This window comes from Strix aluco, chromosome 24 (assembly GCF_031877795.1).
Source record: "Strix aluco isolate bStrAlu1 chromosome 24, bStrAlu1.hap1, whole genome shotgun sequence".
Classification (NCBI taxonomy): Eukaryota; Metazoa; Chordata; class Aves; order Strigiformes; family Strigidae; genus Strix; species Strix aluco.
This window is the reverse complement of record NC_133954.1, coordinates 9,723,808-9,739,108: the sequence shown is the minus strand read 5'-3', so window position 1 is coordinate 9,739,108 and position 15,301 is coordinate 9,723,808. Positions and strand designations below refer to the sequence as shown.

Genomic DNA, 15,301 nt, shown 5'->3' with positions numbered 1-15,301 from the left:
AGCAGCCGTGAGCACGTGCCAGGAGGGAGGGCAGCGCTGCCCCGGCATCAAGCCGCTGCCCAGGACGAGGCGAGGTGGGAGCAGGGGTGGAGATGGGGCGGGCAGAGGGGCAGCAGTGCCAGCGGCGGCTGCAGCCCGAGCCAGGGCCACTGGCGGTGGCAGAAGAGCAGGAACGTGCTGGTTTTATGGCCTGTCTCGTGATGTGTTTATGACTGGGATGGGGCGGCCGTGGATGCTGCCCAGCCCTGCCCTGGGCGACGCGGCAGGTCCCTGCTTCGCATCCTGGTGCTGATGGGGTGGAGGATCGCGGCCGAACTTTGCTCCCCAAGGTGGGGCTCCCCCGCCGGCACCACAGCCGTGCCCTCCCACCACCGAGCGGCTCCACGGCTCCTTCCCCTGCCCGCTCCTGCAGGCAGGGACCCAGCAGCGAACCCGGGGGGAGCAGGGTCCTGCCCCGTCCCTTCAGAGCATCCTCTCCCCCCGCTTGGCACTGGCGCTGATCCGGACATCACCAAGCGTTTGCTTTGGTGCTGAGCCCCCCGCCTCACGTAGCAGCCACCGCGGAGGCAGCGCTGAGCAGGTAACACTGACCCCGGCACCATCCTTGAACCTGCCCCGTGTTCAGCAGCAGCGGGGGCTGAGCGGGGGCCTGCCCCGGTGCTGGCTGTCCCCACGGTCCCCTTGTCCCCACGGCAGGCCGGGGAGTGGGGACATCCCAGCCCTGGCCGTGCTGTCCAGAGGAGGGAGTCTGGCCAGCGGCAGGACGCTGGGGATGTGGGGGTGCCCGAGCACGGGGCTCAGGATGTGTCCCCGGTCCCTAGACACCACCCTCATGGCTCCTTCTCCCCAGACAGGGGCCGGAGAAGGGGCTCCACTGCCCGCCAGCACGTCTCCAGGGAGCCCGGGAGGAAGGTGCTTCTCCCCATGGCAGCCGGCCCCCCCACATAACACCAGCCAAACTGGACACCACGGTCCTGCGAGAGACCCCCCCCGGCCAGCGCCCGCCCGCCTGCGCCCTCCAGCCCAGCCCGGACCCCCCTGGCGCTGCCCTGCCCCACGCCAGCCCCGCGCCCCACGGGTTGGCCGCAGGCAGCCGCCGCGATGCCGCCACCATCACGGGTGGGTAGAGCCGGGCAGTGACAGTGGGTGGCCCTGGGGACCGGGGCGAGGGGGGGGTGCGGGGCTGGGGCACCTCCGGGCTGGTTCTTCGTCCTGGCCCCGTGGTGTGGCCGGAGCTGGACCCCCGTCCCCACGTCCCTCGCCATCTGTCCCCAGCGCTGCTCGGCCAGGCAGAGCGTGGCCGGGAGACGGCAGCAGGGCCCTGCCCGCAGAGAGCGGGGGGTGAGGGGGGAGCTGGGGTGGGGGTCCCTGGGTGCCACCCTGCAGGGGGACCCCCAGTCCCTTCACGAGTGGTTTCGGGGGCAGACCTGGCTGGTGACACCAGCCCCGAACCCCGAGGGGACAGACTGGGCTGGGGGGTGCAGGAAGTGCTTCCCCACCCACGGCCCCCCGCACCCTGCCCCCCTCTCCTCCCAGGAGCCCCCCACCCTCGGCTGACGCTGCACCCCTCTGTCCCCAGAGCTGTGCAGCGGCGATGTCCCCGAGGTGGAGATCATCAGCCTGCTGGGCGAGCAGCTGCCCCGCTACACGCTGCGGGCCGACACCGTCTTCGGCTACGACCACGACGACTGGCTGCGTGCCCCCCCCGGCCCCCCGGAGCCCGTGGTCCCCCTCACCCCCCGGCAGATCGAGGAGACCCTGCAGTACTTCCGTGAGTGCCTCGTCCCGCGCCGTGGGGGTGCAGGCAGCGGGGTGCAGGCAGCGGGGTGCAGGCAGCACCGGCCGGGCTGGGTCAGGGCCGCGAGGGCAGCCCGGGAGCTAATCGCCGCTAACGGGATTGACGGGCGGGATTTCGTCACCTGGAACATCCCAGCTAATTCTGGGAGCAGCTTCTGCTGAGCCCAGACGCTCAGAGGGAGCCTCCGTCGTGTCCCGGGAGCCCCTGCATGTCCCCGCTCCCCCCACACCGTGCCGTGGCTCCCTGGGGTGGGATGCTGGCGGGGAGATGGCCGGTGGCCCCCAGTGCTGCTGCCCCCACAGACAGCCTGGAGCGGCCGAGGGGGGGCCAGGGGCTGCTGCTGGCCCTGGAGCCGGGGGGTGCAGGCACCCGTGGGGAGACACCCGTGGTGGGGCAGGGGCGCTGCCCCGCAGCAGTGCGGCGTGGGGTCGGGGTTCAGCGGGGGGCACAGACGGATTATCTCTGCTTTGCTTCTGTCTCTGGCTCACGTGTGGCGGGGATGGGATTAGGGCGAGGGGCTGGGGGATGGATGTGGGGCAGCGGGAGACAGATGGGGCTGCGGCCCCACTGCCAGCCCCAGCTCCCACCTCCCTGCCCACGCCAGGCTGGGCTGGGGACAAACCCCCGTCGTGCCCTGCCCGTGCTTGCAGCCTTCCCCACCCTGCAGCTCCCCTCCCTGCTCAGCCGGCAGCGGGGTGCAGCCCCCCCCAGCCATCAGCACCCCCCTACCCTGCAGCAACAGTGAGAGGGATTGAGCCCTACACCCCGTTTACGAGCCATGGGAGCATCCGGCTCAGGAGGACCCCGGGGACCCCCATCCCCTCTCGGTGGGGGCAGCCGTGCCTGGTCCCGGGAGCCCCATTTCTCTGTGCCCCCTGTGCCGGAGGGGCCCGCGCTGTCTCATCCCTTTACCCAAACCTTTAAGCCGCCATCAGAAATAGCCCCCTGTAATCTGCTTGCGCCGGGGTCCTGCCCGGAGGAGCAAATCCCCGGGCAGGGGATTAGGAAGAAGCTGCTCCTGCCCAGACACACACTCCTGGTGTCCTTGGGGTGCCTGGGGGTGGGTGCCCTGGGGAGGGGCTGGGTCCCTGCTCTGCTGTCACTGGGAGAAACACGGGTGCAAGGAGGAGGGAGAGGCTGGGACTGAGGGCCCTGGGCTGTGGCCCCAGCTCGGGGAGGGGTTGGGGGGGTCTGGCAGGATGTGGTTTGGGGTCCGGACCCCAGCGGGTGGGAGTCCAGCAGGCAAATACAGGCATCGCGTGACGATGAGGGGCAGCTCCAGCCCCAGCCTCGTTGATTCATGGATTAGTTTGGTCCTAACGAGGAACAGCGCGGGGCAGCACGTGCGTTGGCATTACCGTGCCGGGGTGCCGTGGGGGGTCCTCGGCGCAGCCCTGCTGCCCTCCCGCCCGCGAGCCTTGTGCTACGTGCCAGCCGGCTCCTCCATAATTCAGCACAACATCATTTATTCAGCTCCCCCGCTCCGGCGCTGCCTTTGCGCAAGCGTGGCTGGGGGGGGGGCTGGGGGTGCCAGCCAGGGAGTGCGGGGTGGCCTGTGCGGGACACGGGGGGCCGGGCTGGGCACGGGGGGTGCTGAGCGGGGCAGGGTGGAGGGGGATGGAAAAGCCCTTTCCCAGCTCAGGGACCTGGCAGGTCCCAGCACCGCACTGGGCACCCGCGTGGGCAGGAGTCGGGGTGCGCTGGGTTGATGACAGTGGGGGACCCAGACCCGGGACAGAAGACCGAGGCTGGCCAGGCAAAGCGTGGGGAGTGTGGGGACGTGGCCATCACGGGGACCCCAGCCCTGCACCCAGTCTGGGTTTGGGATGAGGGACCTGAAACCTCTCCCTGACCCTCCGAAGGGGCTCGTCTGCGCGTGACGCAGTGGGTCAGCCCCGCAAAGCCGCTGCTCAGGGACCGGTGACCCCTCAGCGTCCCCTCCCAGCAGTCAGCGCTCACCACCACCCACGGGCACCCCCCTGAGCCCGCGGGCTGGGGGCCGGGAGGTGGGACACGGCCCAGCAGCATCAGCACCCCGGGGCTGAGCAGGATTGTCCCGAGGGGTCCCCAGGGTGCCCCGACGAGGAGCCTGGCCCTGGGGTGCGATGGGGACCTGCCTCCGGGATGCCCCGATGGGGACCGTGTCCCCGAGGCTCCCGGGGGGGGAGCGGGCAGGCGCAAAGAGCCGACCCACGCCGCGGGGGGAGCGGGCAGCCCCCGGCCCCCCGCGGCCCCGCCCCCGGCCCCGGTGGGACGCGCTCGGGCAGGTGCCCGCGGACGGGGCGACCCTATAAATAGGGGCGGGAGCGCCCGGCGGGGCTGGGCTGGGCTCGGCTGAGCTCGGCTCGCCTGGCTGCGGTGGGCTCAGCTGGGCTCGGCTCGCCTGGGCGCGATGGAGATCTGGAGCAGCCCCGCCGCCTACGAGGAGCCGAGCGGGAAGGCGGAGCGGGGCGGCGGCACCGACCCCATCGCCCGGGAGCTGGAGGAAGGTGAGGGGGGCCGGGGGGGCCGGGGTGCGCGGAGCGGGGCCGGGGCCGGGGGGGCCGGGGCCGGGGTCTCTCCCCCGAGCTGGAGCCGTCGCCCTTCCCGGCCGCGCATTTCCCGCTCCCCGCCGCGGGGTGCGCGGCCCCCCCCGGCCCCCCCTCTCAGAGCTCCGTCCCAGGGAAGCTGCTGCCTGGTCCTTTGGGGGGTCCCGGGGTCACCCCGAGCCCAGGGAGGGTTGTCCCTGCCGTGGTGGTGGCAGAGGGATGGGGTGAGGGGCCCCCGCCGGGTCTGCGTGTGCCCGTGGGGATGGGGGGGGCGTCTGTCCTCCCGTGGGGTGCGGGTCCCCGCATCGCGCTGGATCAGGCCCGCGGATGGGGGGGGTGGGGGTGGGTGTGTGTTTACGTGTTTGCCGGCGCTGCAGCCCCCAGTGTCTCCCAGGGCCTGCCCCTTGCTCAAACTGTAACGATGCTCATGCTCTAATTATTTCCAATTAACGGCTCAGGGGCCTGACGAGGTGCAGTTGGGGACCCCTGCGGGGACCAGGCCCTGTCGGGGCGTGGGGAGGGGGGGGCAAGCCCAGCCCCAGCCTCCCCCCCCTCCCCATGGGGTACGTGCCCGCTGGGGTGCAGGGCCAGCGCCCGGGGCGGTGGGGACGGGTCGGGGGTGGCGGGTGGGGGCACGGCCACGGTTACACAACCCCGGCCGGGGCAGCGTAATGGGATTTGCGTGGCTGAGCCGCTCCCCGTAACCCGCTTTGTCTGCCCGGCCGGGGCTGGGGACACGGGACGAGGCCCCGAGCGCTGCCAGCGCCGCTCTGCCGGGGGAAACCGAGGCACAAGCCCGTGGGGCGGTCGAACATCTGGAGGGAGCGACTGCGGGGTGCGGGCAGGGCCCGGGGTGCGGGCAGGGCCCAGGGCTCGGGGTGCGGGCAGGGCCCAGGGCTTCGCGCTCGCTGCCGGCTCCCTCCGGCCGTCCGGGTGCGTCCTGGCGCTGTCTGGCAGCTTCTGCGGGCGCAGTGGCAGGATTGGTGCGGGGGGGACACAGACGTCCCCGTCCTTGTGCCACCTCTCCCTGCCCGACACCCCGGTAGCGGCCGGGGGGAGGCAGGGCTTTAGCCGGGGCGCAGCCCGCTGAGCACCTGCCTGCAGCCGCCTTTGCCCCCTCGCGCAGAGGGGGGGTCGCCGCGCTGCTGGAGGGGCAGCGGGTGGGTGCGGGGTGGGTGCGGGGTGCAGCATCCCGGGAGGACGCGCTCGGCTCTGCCTCGGCCAACGTCTGCGGGGAGAAAGTAGGGCAGGGCCAGGGGAGACGGCGCGGGGGGGCTGGGGACAGATTGGAGGGGACGCTGCCCGGCTCGGCACGCTGCCACCCACCACTGCTCCTGCTGGAGCTCCAGCCTGGTTTTTGCTGGAGATGTCACCTCCAATCCTGTCTCTGCTGCCTTTCCCGTCCCTCCTCCCCGTCCCAGTGTCCTGCGGTGGGGCTGGCGCTGTGTCCGGGCTGGGGTGGTGGGTGCAGCGAGGGGGGCTCAGCACCTTTCCTGTCACCCCAAGATGCGGGCAGGGTTGGGGGGTGACGTGGGAGCACCCCATTTCCCGTGGTGCTGTCGCATCCCTGGTGCTGCCGAGCAGATAAAAGGACCTTTTTGTGACCAGTGGAGCAGCGTTGTGGGCCTGCAGCACCCACCCCCCTCCCACTCTGCTGTGTAACCCCCTGCGTTGCTGATGGGGAGCAGTGACAGGAGGCAGCGGGGGGATGGTGCTGAGCCCCCGGGCCGCCCCCCCCCCCAGTGCAGGGGTTCACCCTTCACCCTTCTCCCCCAGTCCTGTGCGCTGAGCGCGTGGTCAGGATCACAAAGACCTACCACGACATCGATGCCGTCACCAACCTGCTGGATGAGGTACGCTGGGGACCGCGGGGGGGCGAGGGCAGGGGCAGGGCCCAGCTGAGGCAGACCTGCCCTTGCAGAAGGAGCGGGACCTGGAGCTGGCGGCGCGCATCGGGCAGTCCCTGCTGAAACAGAACCGGAGCCTGACTGAGCGCAACGAGCTCCTGGAGGAGCAGCTGGAGTTGGCCAAAGAGGAGGTGATGGCCCGTGGGTACGGGGGGTCCTGGCCTCGGCCTGGGGGCTGTGAGTGGCTGTGGCCCCCCCCGGCTGTGCCCTGAGGCCTCTTCCCCTCCCAGATTGCGCAGCTGCGCCACGAGGTCTCCATGCGGGACGATCTGCTCCACTTCTACACCACCACGACGGAGGAGAGCGAGCCCACCTCCGCCACCTCCACCCCGTGAGTGGGGGGTCCCCATCCTGCTGCTCGCTGGGGCAGGGCTGCCCCTGGGGGGCCGGGCAGAGGCATTGGGCAGGAGCTGTCACCATCCCTGGGTGGGCACTGGGGCTGGAGCTCTTTTCCCTCCCATGGCGGCCGTGGGTCCAGCCCCACGGAGCTGGGTCACTGTAGACGCCTGCCTGGGAGCTGCAGGGAGTGGGCAGGGGGCTGGGTGGGCAGCCCCATCCTGCCCGCGCTGCAAGTGCTCAGCGCCCTCCCTGCTGTCCCCAGGCTGCGCCGGCACGAGTCCTCGCTGTCCCTGCAGCAGTACTTCCAGTACGACACGCTGCAGCAGAAACTCAAGTGCCTGGAGGAGGAGAACCAGAAGCTTCGCATGGAGGTGAGCGGAGCTGGCAGGGGGGGTGTCCCTCTCAGGGTGGTTGTGGCTGGGGGGGCCCTGAGCTGCCCCCGGGGAGGGGCTGCAGCTCCTGCCCATCGTGCTCAGCCCCTCCTACGCTCTCCCCCAGGCCGCCAGCATCGCAACCAAGACCTCTCAGTACGAGGACCAGGAGCAGCAGCTGATGATCGACTGTGTGGAGCAGTTCTGTACGTGGGGCTGGGGGGGGGGGTAACTCTGCTCTGGGCTTGGGCTGGGCAGGGGGGGTCTGCAGGTGCTGCCCAGGATCCCTGCACGGGCTGGGGGGCTGTCCCCAGCGGTGACAGGCCCGGGGCTTTCTGCAGCCGAAGCCAGCCAGCAGGTCGTTTACCTCTCGGACGAGCTGGCCCGCAAGGCCGAGGACACGGCGCGGCAGCAGGAGGAGATCAGCCAGCTCCTGGCGCAGGTCGTCGACCTGCAGCACAAGTGCCGCACGGTGGGTGTCCCCCGCCCCTGCCGGGGGGTGCTGGGGGGGTGCAGGGCACAGCTGTCTGACCTGCCTGACCTGCCTGCTCCTGCCCGCAGTACGGCTCGGAGGTGGAGGAGCTCCAGCAGCACCTGGCCCTGGCCAAGGAGGTGCAGCAGCAGCTCCGGATGGAGGTGAGCCCGGGGAGGGGGTGCCCCGGGGGGTGGGGGGTCCTGCCCTGCTGCCGCCGGGGCCGTGTTTGAGCTGAGCCCGTGCCCGCAGCTGCGGGACCTGCAGGAGAAGTACGCCGAGTGCGGGGGGATGCTGCAGGAGGCCCAGGAGGAGGTCAAGAACCTGCGCGGCCGCAGCCTCCCCAACAGCACCGTCAGCCGCTACGGCGCGACCAGCCTCCTGCCCGTGGTGAGTGGGGGGCAGCGGGGGGGGGGGGCGGGGGGGCTCCACTCTCCCCTCTGCTGACGCCGGGTCCCCTGTGTCTCCAGGACTCGCTGGCGGCTGAGATCAAGGGGATGATGAGGAAGGGGACAGACAGCTCCTCCTCAGACTACAGGCAAGTGCCGGCACCAGTGGCTGGTGCTGGGCCATGAGAGGGGGGGTCCCGGGGGGGCTGGCTGAAGGGTCCATCCCTGCCCGCTTCCTGCCCGCAGGAGCTACCTGCGCGTCTTTGAGACGGTGAAAGCGGTGAACCAGGCGGCCAAAGCCAAGTCTTGCTCCGAGTCTCCCCACAACATGCCGGGCTCCAAGCAGTTGTCAGCCGCCCCCTCCGGGGGGGCCAGCACCCCCCGCACCGTCTGCTCCGGCTCCGAGGGCACCCGGTGAGTGCCACAGGGGGGGCTCAGGCGGGACAGAGCCCTGTGCAGGAGCTGGGGTGTTGGCGAGGTCTTGATCACATCAGAACGTTAATTCCCCCACGAGCCCGGGGCAGGGGGCGCAGACCCGGCCGGAGCCCGCTGGGGTCTGGCGCAGCGTGGGGGGGTGCGGTGTGGGACCGTGGCCACCAGCACCCTGACGCTGTTGCCCCCCGGCAGGGCCCCGGGGCAGCAGGACCTGGAGGCCGCGGTGCAGCGGCTGTCGGCGCAGCAGCAGAGCCATGCCTCGGAGGAGCGCTCCTTCTTCGAGGCGGAGCGGGAGCACAAGCTGTGGCGGCTGAGGGACGGGGAGGGCTCCAGCGGCTTCCTCACCCCCGACGAGAGCATCGTCTCCACTGGGACCAACTACTCGGGGGGCTCCGAGCTCACAGCCGGCTCCGGCTTCTCCCTCGGCTCCCTCACCTACCTGCCCGACAAGCTGCAGATCGTGAAGCCCCTGGAAGGTGAGGGGTGGAGGGGGCTTCCCGCTGTGTGGTGCTGGAAGGGTCCCCCAACACCGGCTGAGCTGCCCCGGCTGTGTGTGTCCCCCCAGGCTCTGTGACACTCCACCACTGGCAGCAGCTGGCACGGCCCAACCTGGGGGGGATCCTGGTGCCCCGTCCCGGGGTGCTCACCAAAGACTTCAGGCAGCTGGACACCGACCTGGAGGAGGTCTACAGCCTCAACGACCTGGAGGAGGACGACGTGGACGCCAGCTCCTTCCAGCTGCTCCCTACCTCAGTGCCCACCAAAGCCAAGGAGCGCCCCGGGGGTGAGCGCGGGGCGAGGGGACGGAGGGGCCGTGGCCGCCGGGACACCCCTGCCCCCCTGCCCAGGCTGCCCCTCGCACCCCCCCACACCCTCCTGTCCCTGCTGCCCGTCCCTGCCCCTGGGGATGCTCCGGCTGCAGCTGCCCTGGGGCCGTTCTCCTGCAGCCGCCCTGGCAGGGTGAGCCCTCGCCCTCGCACCGGCGGGCACCTCCTGCAGCCCCCGCCTGTGGAAGGGACCGGGCTGGGAGAAACGTCGGCTCCTGGTCCCTCTTGTGCTCGCAGCCCCCTCCTCTGAGCAACCGCCGGACCCAAATCCCGCTGGAGCTGTGCCCATACATGCAGCTTTCTGCTGGTGGCTCGCAGCCCAGCTTTGGCTCTGTCTGCCCTCAGCTCTCTGCCTCTGCCTGGGCCGTGCCCTCCCCCCGCTTAACCCCGTGTCTCCTGTCCCTTCCAGTGTTCCTCTCTGTTAACAACCTCCCCCAGACCCCGTCTACCTTCACCGTCACTACCTGCCACATCCTCCACCCCACCACTGAGATCACCACGGTGACACCCAGGTAAGGCGCGTGGCCCCCCCACCGCCTGCACTGCCTGCACCGCCACCCCACCCCCGTCCCCCCCAACCCTCCTCCCCCCATCCCCCCCAACCTTCCTCCCCACATCCCTGGCTCAGTGCAGCTCGAGGAAGCAGCAGCCTGGGGGCCATCTGCAGGCCTTGACCCTTGGAGAGATGCTTGTAATGGCCCCAAATCTGGCTGCTCGAGGCGCTGTGTGCGGGGGCTGTGCACCCCCCCCCGGGGCCTGGGACCAGACCCCCCAGTCTCTGTGAAGAAGAGGAAGAGGAGCCTTCCCCGGGGCGCACAAGGCTGGGCTGGCCCTGGGCAGAGCAGCGTTTGCTCCCGGTGCTGCTGGGGACGTGGCTTTGCTCCTCTGCGCTTGTGCCTCAGCCAGACCCGCTCCCCTGGCTGGGCCCTGAGCTGCCCCTTAATTAATGAGCACCATTGCTTGGCCCTAATGAGCCCCTGCGAGGCTTGGTGGGGGTTGGTGTGAGCTGGAGTTCACTGTACGCTGTTAGACAAAACCCAACACGCTTGTGGAGCAGCAACTGTGACCCAGCCCCTCCTGGGAGCTGGGGGGGGACATCCCGCAGCCCCCCCAGCACCCTGCCATGAGCTTTGGGGCACTTGGGCAGTGCTGCAAGGGTGGGGGTCCCCACAGCCTGAGGCTCATGCGGTGAATGAGTGTGTAGGGGGGAGGAGGGGCCCTGAGGACCCTCTGGCTGGTGCGACAGCAGCCCCTGGGCCAGGACCCCCCACTGACCCACCCCCCCTTCTGCTCTCTCTTCCCCTGCAGTCTGTATAACGCCGTCGTGCCTTCTTGTGGGCCCTTTGAGGGGCTGAGCCTGGGCACCCCTTCACCAGAGCCGTCCTCCCCCGTGCTGCCACCTGGCCCCGGACCCCCGAGCACCCCCCTGGGACTCGTCAGGCTCTTGCTTGTGCGGGGGATCTCTGCCTCCGTGCCAGGGCCTGGGACACGGTGGGCCCCTCTGCTCCCCCCCCAGCACGCTGACAGCCCGCCCTTCCCTGCGCCCGGGGGGCAGCACAGACCCCCACCCAGGAGCAGCATCTTCAGCTTGAACCTGGTGGAGAAGCTTTGACGTCTGGGCCTGGACAAGGTGGTGGCCAGAGGGGAGATGTCCTACGCCCGGGGGGAGCGCAGGGCGGCCTGGGGTGCACCGACGTGACGCTGCTGCAGCGCCCGCGGGCTCAGGACAAGATGTGTCCCCTTCATCCCCGGTCCCTGGGGAAAGGGAGATGGGACGGGCAGCTCTGGGTGCTGCCCCGGGGGCCAGCTGCCCTCCTGGCACCAGCTCGGGGGGGCTTTGCCCCGGCTGCAAGGACACGACCCCGTGATGCTCCCCTGGCCCCTGTTACGCTGCGGCAGGGTCCCAGGTGCAGGGAGCTGCGGGGGGTGATGCCTGGGGCTCTGGGGGAGTCGCATCCCTGTCCCCTACTGTGGGGGGGGACAGACCCTTCCCAGGAGCCGGTTGCTGGCAATAAAAACTGTTCCTGCTTCTGCAGAGCCTGTCTGGGGGCAGCTCAGCCCTTCGGGGCTGTCGGTGCTGCTGCAGCAGAGGACGATGCTCGGTTCGTCCTGGGGGGGACGCGCCTGGGCCAGGGTGAGACCCCCCACCCCAGGCTGGGCCCTTGGCCAGCAACTGGGCTGATTTTTAAAGGGAATGGAAGTTTTAAAGTTTTTTTCTGCCCCCAGAATAGCAGTAGCAGCAGCAGCCCCTGCTCAGGGGAAGCCTGCGCGGGGGTTTCTCAGGGTGTAGCTGTTGCTCCCTCGCCCCCGGCCAGGCCCTGGCCCCTGTCAAATAAATGTGAAGTCATGAAGCAGCTCCGTGTGTCCCGTCTGCTCTGCGCTTCCTGGTGGGGCTGGGGGTGAATCCCACCTCCTGCCCCCCCCCTCCCGATCTTCCCAGCACAGTCGTGAGCAGCTGCATCTGCAGTGCCAAAGCTTTATTGCGGGAGGGGACGTGCACCGAGCGCGCTGGTGCTCTGCGCGTTGGGGCCGGCCCAGCAGCTACGCGGCATCGCCCGCGTCCTCGGCGCTGCGGCGGCCGAAGTCCATCCAGTCGGGGTAGTAGTGGTCGTGCAGGGCCTCCGTCCCCTCGTCCCCGTGCACGTAGCCCTTGCGGTCGCTCAGCTCTGCCGGGGTGAGGGCGGCGGGTTAGAGCTGCCCCGGGGGGGCCGGGCTGTGCCCCGCGGAGCCCCCCGAGCGCTGCCCACCCCGTGCCTCCCGTTACCTGTGAAGATGTGGGGCAGGAACCGGGAGATGAGGTGCTTCTGCTCCTGGGACAGGGCCTCGGGCCAGTCCCGCCGGACCAGGCTGGGGGGGAGCTGGCGGGGGCCCCCCGCAGCACCCGGCACCTCGGCCGCGGGTCGGCACAGGCCGGAGGTCGCCACGACGGCGAGGACGAGGCCGATGCACACCTTCATCTTCATGGCTGCGGAGAGACTGGCAGGGGAGGGGGCGGAGGGGCTGCGGCCACCGAACCGGGGACACGCGCTTGGCCTGCGGCGAGGGGCGACCCGTGCGGGGAGCGGGGTGCTCGTCCCCAGGGCAGGGCCAGTTCACGTGTCCTCTCTGTCCCTCCCAGTGGGTCCCCAAGTCCCCACCATCCCTCCCGTCTGGTCCCCAAGTCTTCTCCATCCCCCTGTCCCAGCGGGTCCCCAAGTCCCCCAGAATCATTGACTCATCGAAGGGAGCTGGAAGGGCCCCATAAGGACCATCAAGTCCGACTCCCCGCTCCCCCCAGGGCTGCCTAAAGCTAAACCCTGCGACCAGCAGCGTCCTCCAGCTGCTCCGTGACCTGACAGGGGGCAGCAGGGTGCTCGTCCCCAGGGGCCCCAAGTCCCCCCTGTCCCAGTAGGTCCCAGCGTCCCCCCAAGACTCACCTGCGGGCTCCGGGGCTGGCGGGCGGGTGGCTCTGGGCAGCCCCAGCTGGGTCCCACTTTTAAAGGCGCTGCCGCTGCTGCCCCACCCCGGGGCGGCTCCGCACCCACCCGGGAGCAGCCCCACGGGCACACACGTGTGCACGCACACCCCCCCCGTGGGGCGTGTACACATATATAAATGTGTAACTGTTTTATCTATCCATACCTGTCAACATCTGTGTGTTTCTGCACATACAGCTCGGTGTGTGCACACTTACAGGGGTGTGTGTGTCTCTAGATACATGCAGACATCTATAGCTGCAGCTGTACGTACACAAGGGGTGGTTACGTGTGCATACACACACGCACAGGGTGCACACGCCTAAACACACACACACACATGAAGAGCTTGATGGCGATATATCCATATATACACATATAGACACGCACACACAGCTGGAGGTGCCTGTACACAGACACGTGCAGTGACACACACGCAGCTACAGACGTGTCGATGCAAACCCGGCAGAGGGTGCTGGGCCCTGGCTGCGTGGATGGATCTGCAACAGCACAGCTGGCGCTCTAGTGAACATGTACACACACGTGTGCACACACAGCTACACATACAGCCACATCTATACATACAGAGTCCTATAGACACACACACACACACGCAGCGATTTATTCATGTAGTTACACACACGAGTCTCTAACCAGCTGTAGGCGCAGCTGTAGCTATAGGGGTGTCCATAGGTGCAGCTGTAGCTATAGGGGTGTCCATAGGTGCAGCTGTAGCTATAGGGGTGTCCATAGGTACAGCTGTAGCTATAGGGGTGTCCATAGGTGCAGCCCCAGCCACGGCTACAGAGCTGGGGGGTGGCTGTGTGTGGCTGTCGGCCCCTGCAGCCCCCCCACACTGAGTATCTGCTACTTTATTATTATGATCTATACTAAACAGCAACTAAACAGTGTAATATATAACATTCTATACACTATAAAATACAGATAATATACATTATATAATTGTAATGGATAATGTAGTGTATCGTGTGCCTCTACCCAAACACATACACACATTATATGTATACAGGCAGCTACAGACACACGGGCACACATCTGTGGTCATGCGGATGGACTCTGTATGGGGTAATTTGCCCCCTACGTGCACACACACACGTGTGGCTGTATGTGTGTGTGTGTGTGAGGAGACTATATGGAGCACTTCGCCCCAGTGGCATGTACGTATGTGTACACCCCCCCCCCCCATCCCCGACCTGCGTGTGTGCACGCGCGCGTATCGCTGTACACACGGGTATGTGTGCACACACACATCTGCACACCTACATCTGCATGTGTGTCACTCCATGTAGCTGCAGGTATAAGGACATACACATGTATGTGTACAGGCACGTATGTTGATAGGCTGGGGGGGGGGGGGGGGGGGGTGTGCCACCACTGGCCCCATCAGTACGTGTGTGTGTGTGTCTCTGTGTGTGTGTGTGTGTGTGTCTCTGTGTGTGTCTCTGTGTGTGTCTCTGTGTGTGTGTGCGTGTGCATGTGCATGTGTGTGTGTGTGCATGTGCTGTGCCCGGGCTGAGGTGACCCCGTGAGTGGGGGCTGAGGGGCAGCTCTGGCTGCTGGTGTGGAGGGAGTGGGCTCGTACCTCTTCCCCGACCTCCACCCCCAGAAGCTTTGGGGTGTGGTGGGCCGGGTGGGCCCCGCTCCTGGCTGAGCCTGGCGACAGCCCCGGACTGTGCTGGGGGCACACGGTGCCCACCCCGAGGCTCGGTAACGCCCGGCTGCTGCGCACGAGCTGCCCCAGTGCCCCCTGCACTGCCCCCCCCCCCCAGTCTTTCCTTTCAGTACCGATGGTTCCTCTTGCCCATATTTACCCTCCTCTCGTTGTATTTGTAGAGAACATTTGTCTCCCTCCTTCAATAAACCCACACGAGTGACACCGCAGCCTGGCCTGTGCCCCCGCGCTGGTGTCACGCTGGTGTCACGCTGGTGTCACACTCCCCAAACAACCCCAGGACAAATGGGCTTTGGATGGGCAGGAAGGCTCCGCGGCCATCGACTGCTCGCGCTGCGGAGTGGTTTTTTTACAAGGAACAAACAAATTGTTTTGCAATTTCTGGCTTTTAATGGCTCAATCTGGGCCAAATGAGCCGTCAGGGTGACGGGGGCACCGCAGCCGCTTCCTCCGGCGCGATGGGCCGGGCAGCCCCTTGACGCAGGTTGGCAGCCCGGTGCCTTCTCCCGCGACAGGCCTGACCCAGGAAAGCCGGGCAAGGCCGTGCTTAGGGAGTCCTTGGCCTTGGCCCAGCCTGGGCCGCGCTGGCAGAGGAACTGGGGCCGAGGCGGTGCCTCCCTCTTGCGACTGAACGGCTGCGAGCAGCCGGGTGAACCCCAGCGGGGAGGAACCCCAAAAGGCCCCAGCGCAGGCAGGGGAAGTTGAATTTCTGGAGCAGCAGCAGCAGACCAGAGCCCGCGCTGCGCCAGGCCCCGGGCACGGACACACATCCCCGCGTGAGCCTCGACGCTGCCCCTGCCCGCTGCAGGGCTCGGGGTCACCTGCCCCCTCAGCGCACCCGTGGGTCCTTGGTGATCTGAGGAAGCTGCCCCGGGCCGGGGGAGACTCTCAGCCCCCCTGCACGCTCCTGTCTCTCCTCTGCAGAAGGGCCCTGCCCACGCCCGGAGCTGCTCTGCCAGGGCACGTTGGACCCCAGGTGATGCTGTTCTTGCTTGGCGGGGGCTCAGGGCGAAGGGCGCCCCCAGCCCCCACCTGGATGCGGTGCCAGCCCCGCCCCACGCCCCGGTTTGGCCCTGCCAGAGGCTGA

The 15,301-nt window shown here is 68.5% G+C and overlaps 2 protein-coding genes across 3 annotated transcripts; one reads left to right on the top strand and one right to left on the bottom strand.

Annotated features, from left to right (window-relative positions):
* The first annotated feature begins 3,862 nt into the window (after positions 1–3,862).
* Positions 3,863–11,420, top strand: HAP1 (huntingtin associated protein 1). 2 transcript variants are annotated; one of them, XM_074849431.1, is made up of 15 exons: positions 3,863–4,287; positions 6,103–6,179; positions 6,248–6,364; positions 6,464–6,564; positions 6,835–6,943; positions 7,071–7,149; positions 7,285–7,415; positions 7,505–7,579; positions 7,668–7,805; positions 7,886–7,953; positions 8,051–8,218; positions 8,432–8,715; positions 8,805–9,023; positions 9,476–9,578; positions 10,375–11,420. In XM_074849431.1, the coding sequence occupies exons 1-15, from the start codon at positions 4,191–4,193 to the stop codon at positions 10,676–10,678; spliced, it is 2,070 nt and encodes a 689-aa protein (XP_074705532.1). In that variant the 5' UTR covers positions 3,863–4,190; the 3' UTR covers positions 10,679–11,420. The 2 variants fall into 2 exon arrangements, with proteins under 2 accessions (XP_074705532.1, XP_074705533.1); XM_074849432.1 differs by lacking the exon at positions 9,476–9,578 and having other exon boundaries at positions 3,873–4,287.
* Positions 11,421–11,607: 187 nt separating this feature from the next.
* Positions 11,608–12,035, bottom strand: LOC141934129 (gastrin/cholecystokinin-like peptide). The gene is made up of 2 exons (XM_074849434.1): positions 11,831–12,035; positions 11,608–11,732 (listed from the first exon to the last, which is right to left on the bottom strand). The coding sequence occupies exons 1-2, from the start codon at positions 12,027–12,029 to the stop codon at positions 11,608–11,610; spliced, it is 324 nt and encodes a 107-aa protein (XP_074705535.1). The 5' UTR covers positions 12,030–12,035.
* Between the last annotated feature and the right edge of the window lie 3,266 nt (positions 12,036–15,301).

Coding starts and splice junctions, on each gene's coding strand:
- HAP1 (XM_074849431.1), top strand. CDS start 4,191: ATGGAGATCTGGAGCAGCCCCGCCGCCTACGAGGAGCCGAGCGGGAAG. Junction 8,716..8,804: donor GATCGTGAAGCCCCTGGAAG/GTGAGGGGTGGA, acceptor GTGTCCCCCCAG/GCTCTGTGACACTCCACCAC. Junction 9,579..10,374: donor ATCACCACGGTGACACCCAG/GTAAGGCGCGTG, acceptor CTTCCCCTGCAG/TCTGTATAACGCCGTCGTGC.
- LOC141934129 (XM_074849434.1), bottom strand. CDS start 12,029: ATGAAGATGAAGGTGTGCATCGGCCTCGTCCTCGCCGTCGTGGCGACC. Junction 11,733..11,830: donor CCTGCCCCACATCTTCACAG/GTAACGGGAGGC, acceptor TCACCCCGGCAG/AGCTGAGCGACCGCAAGGGC.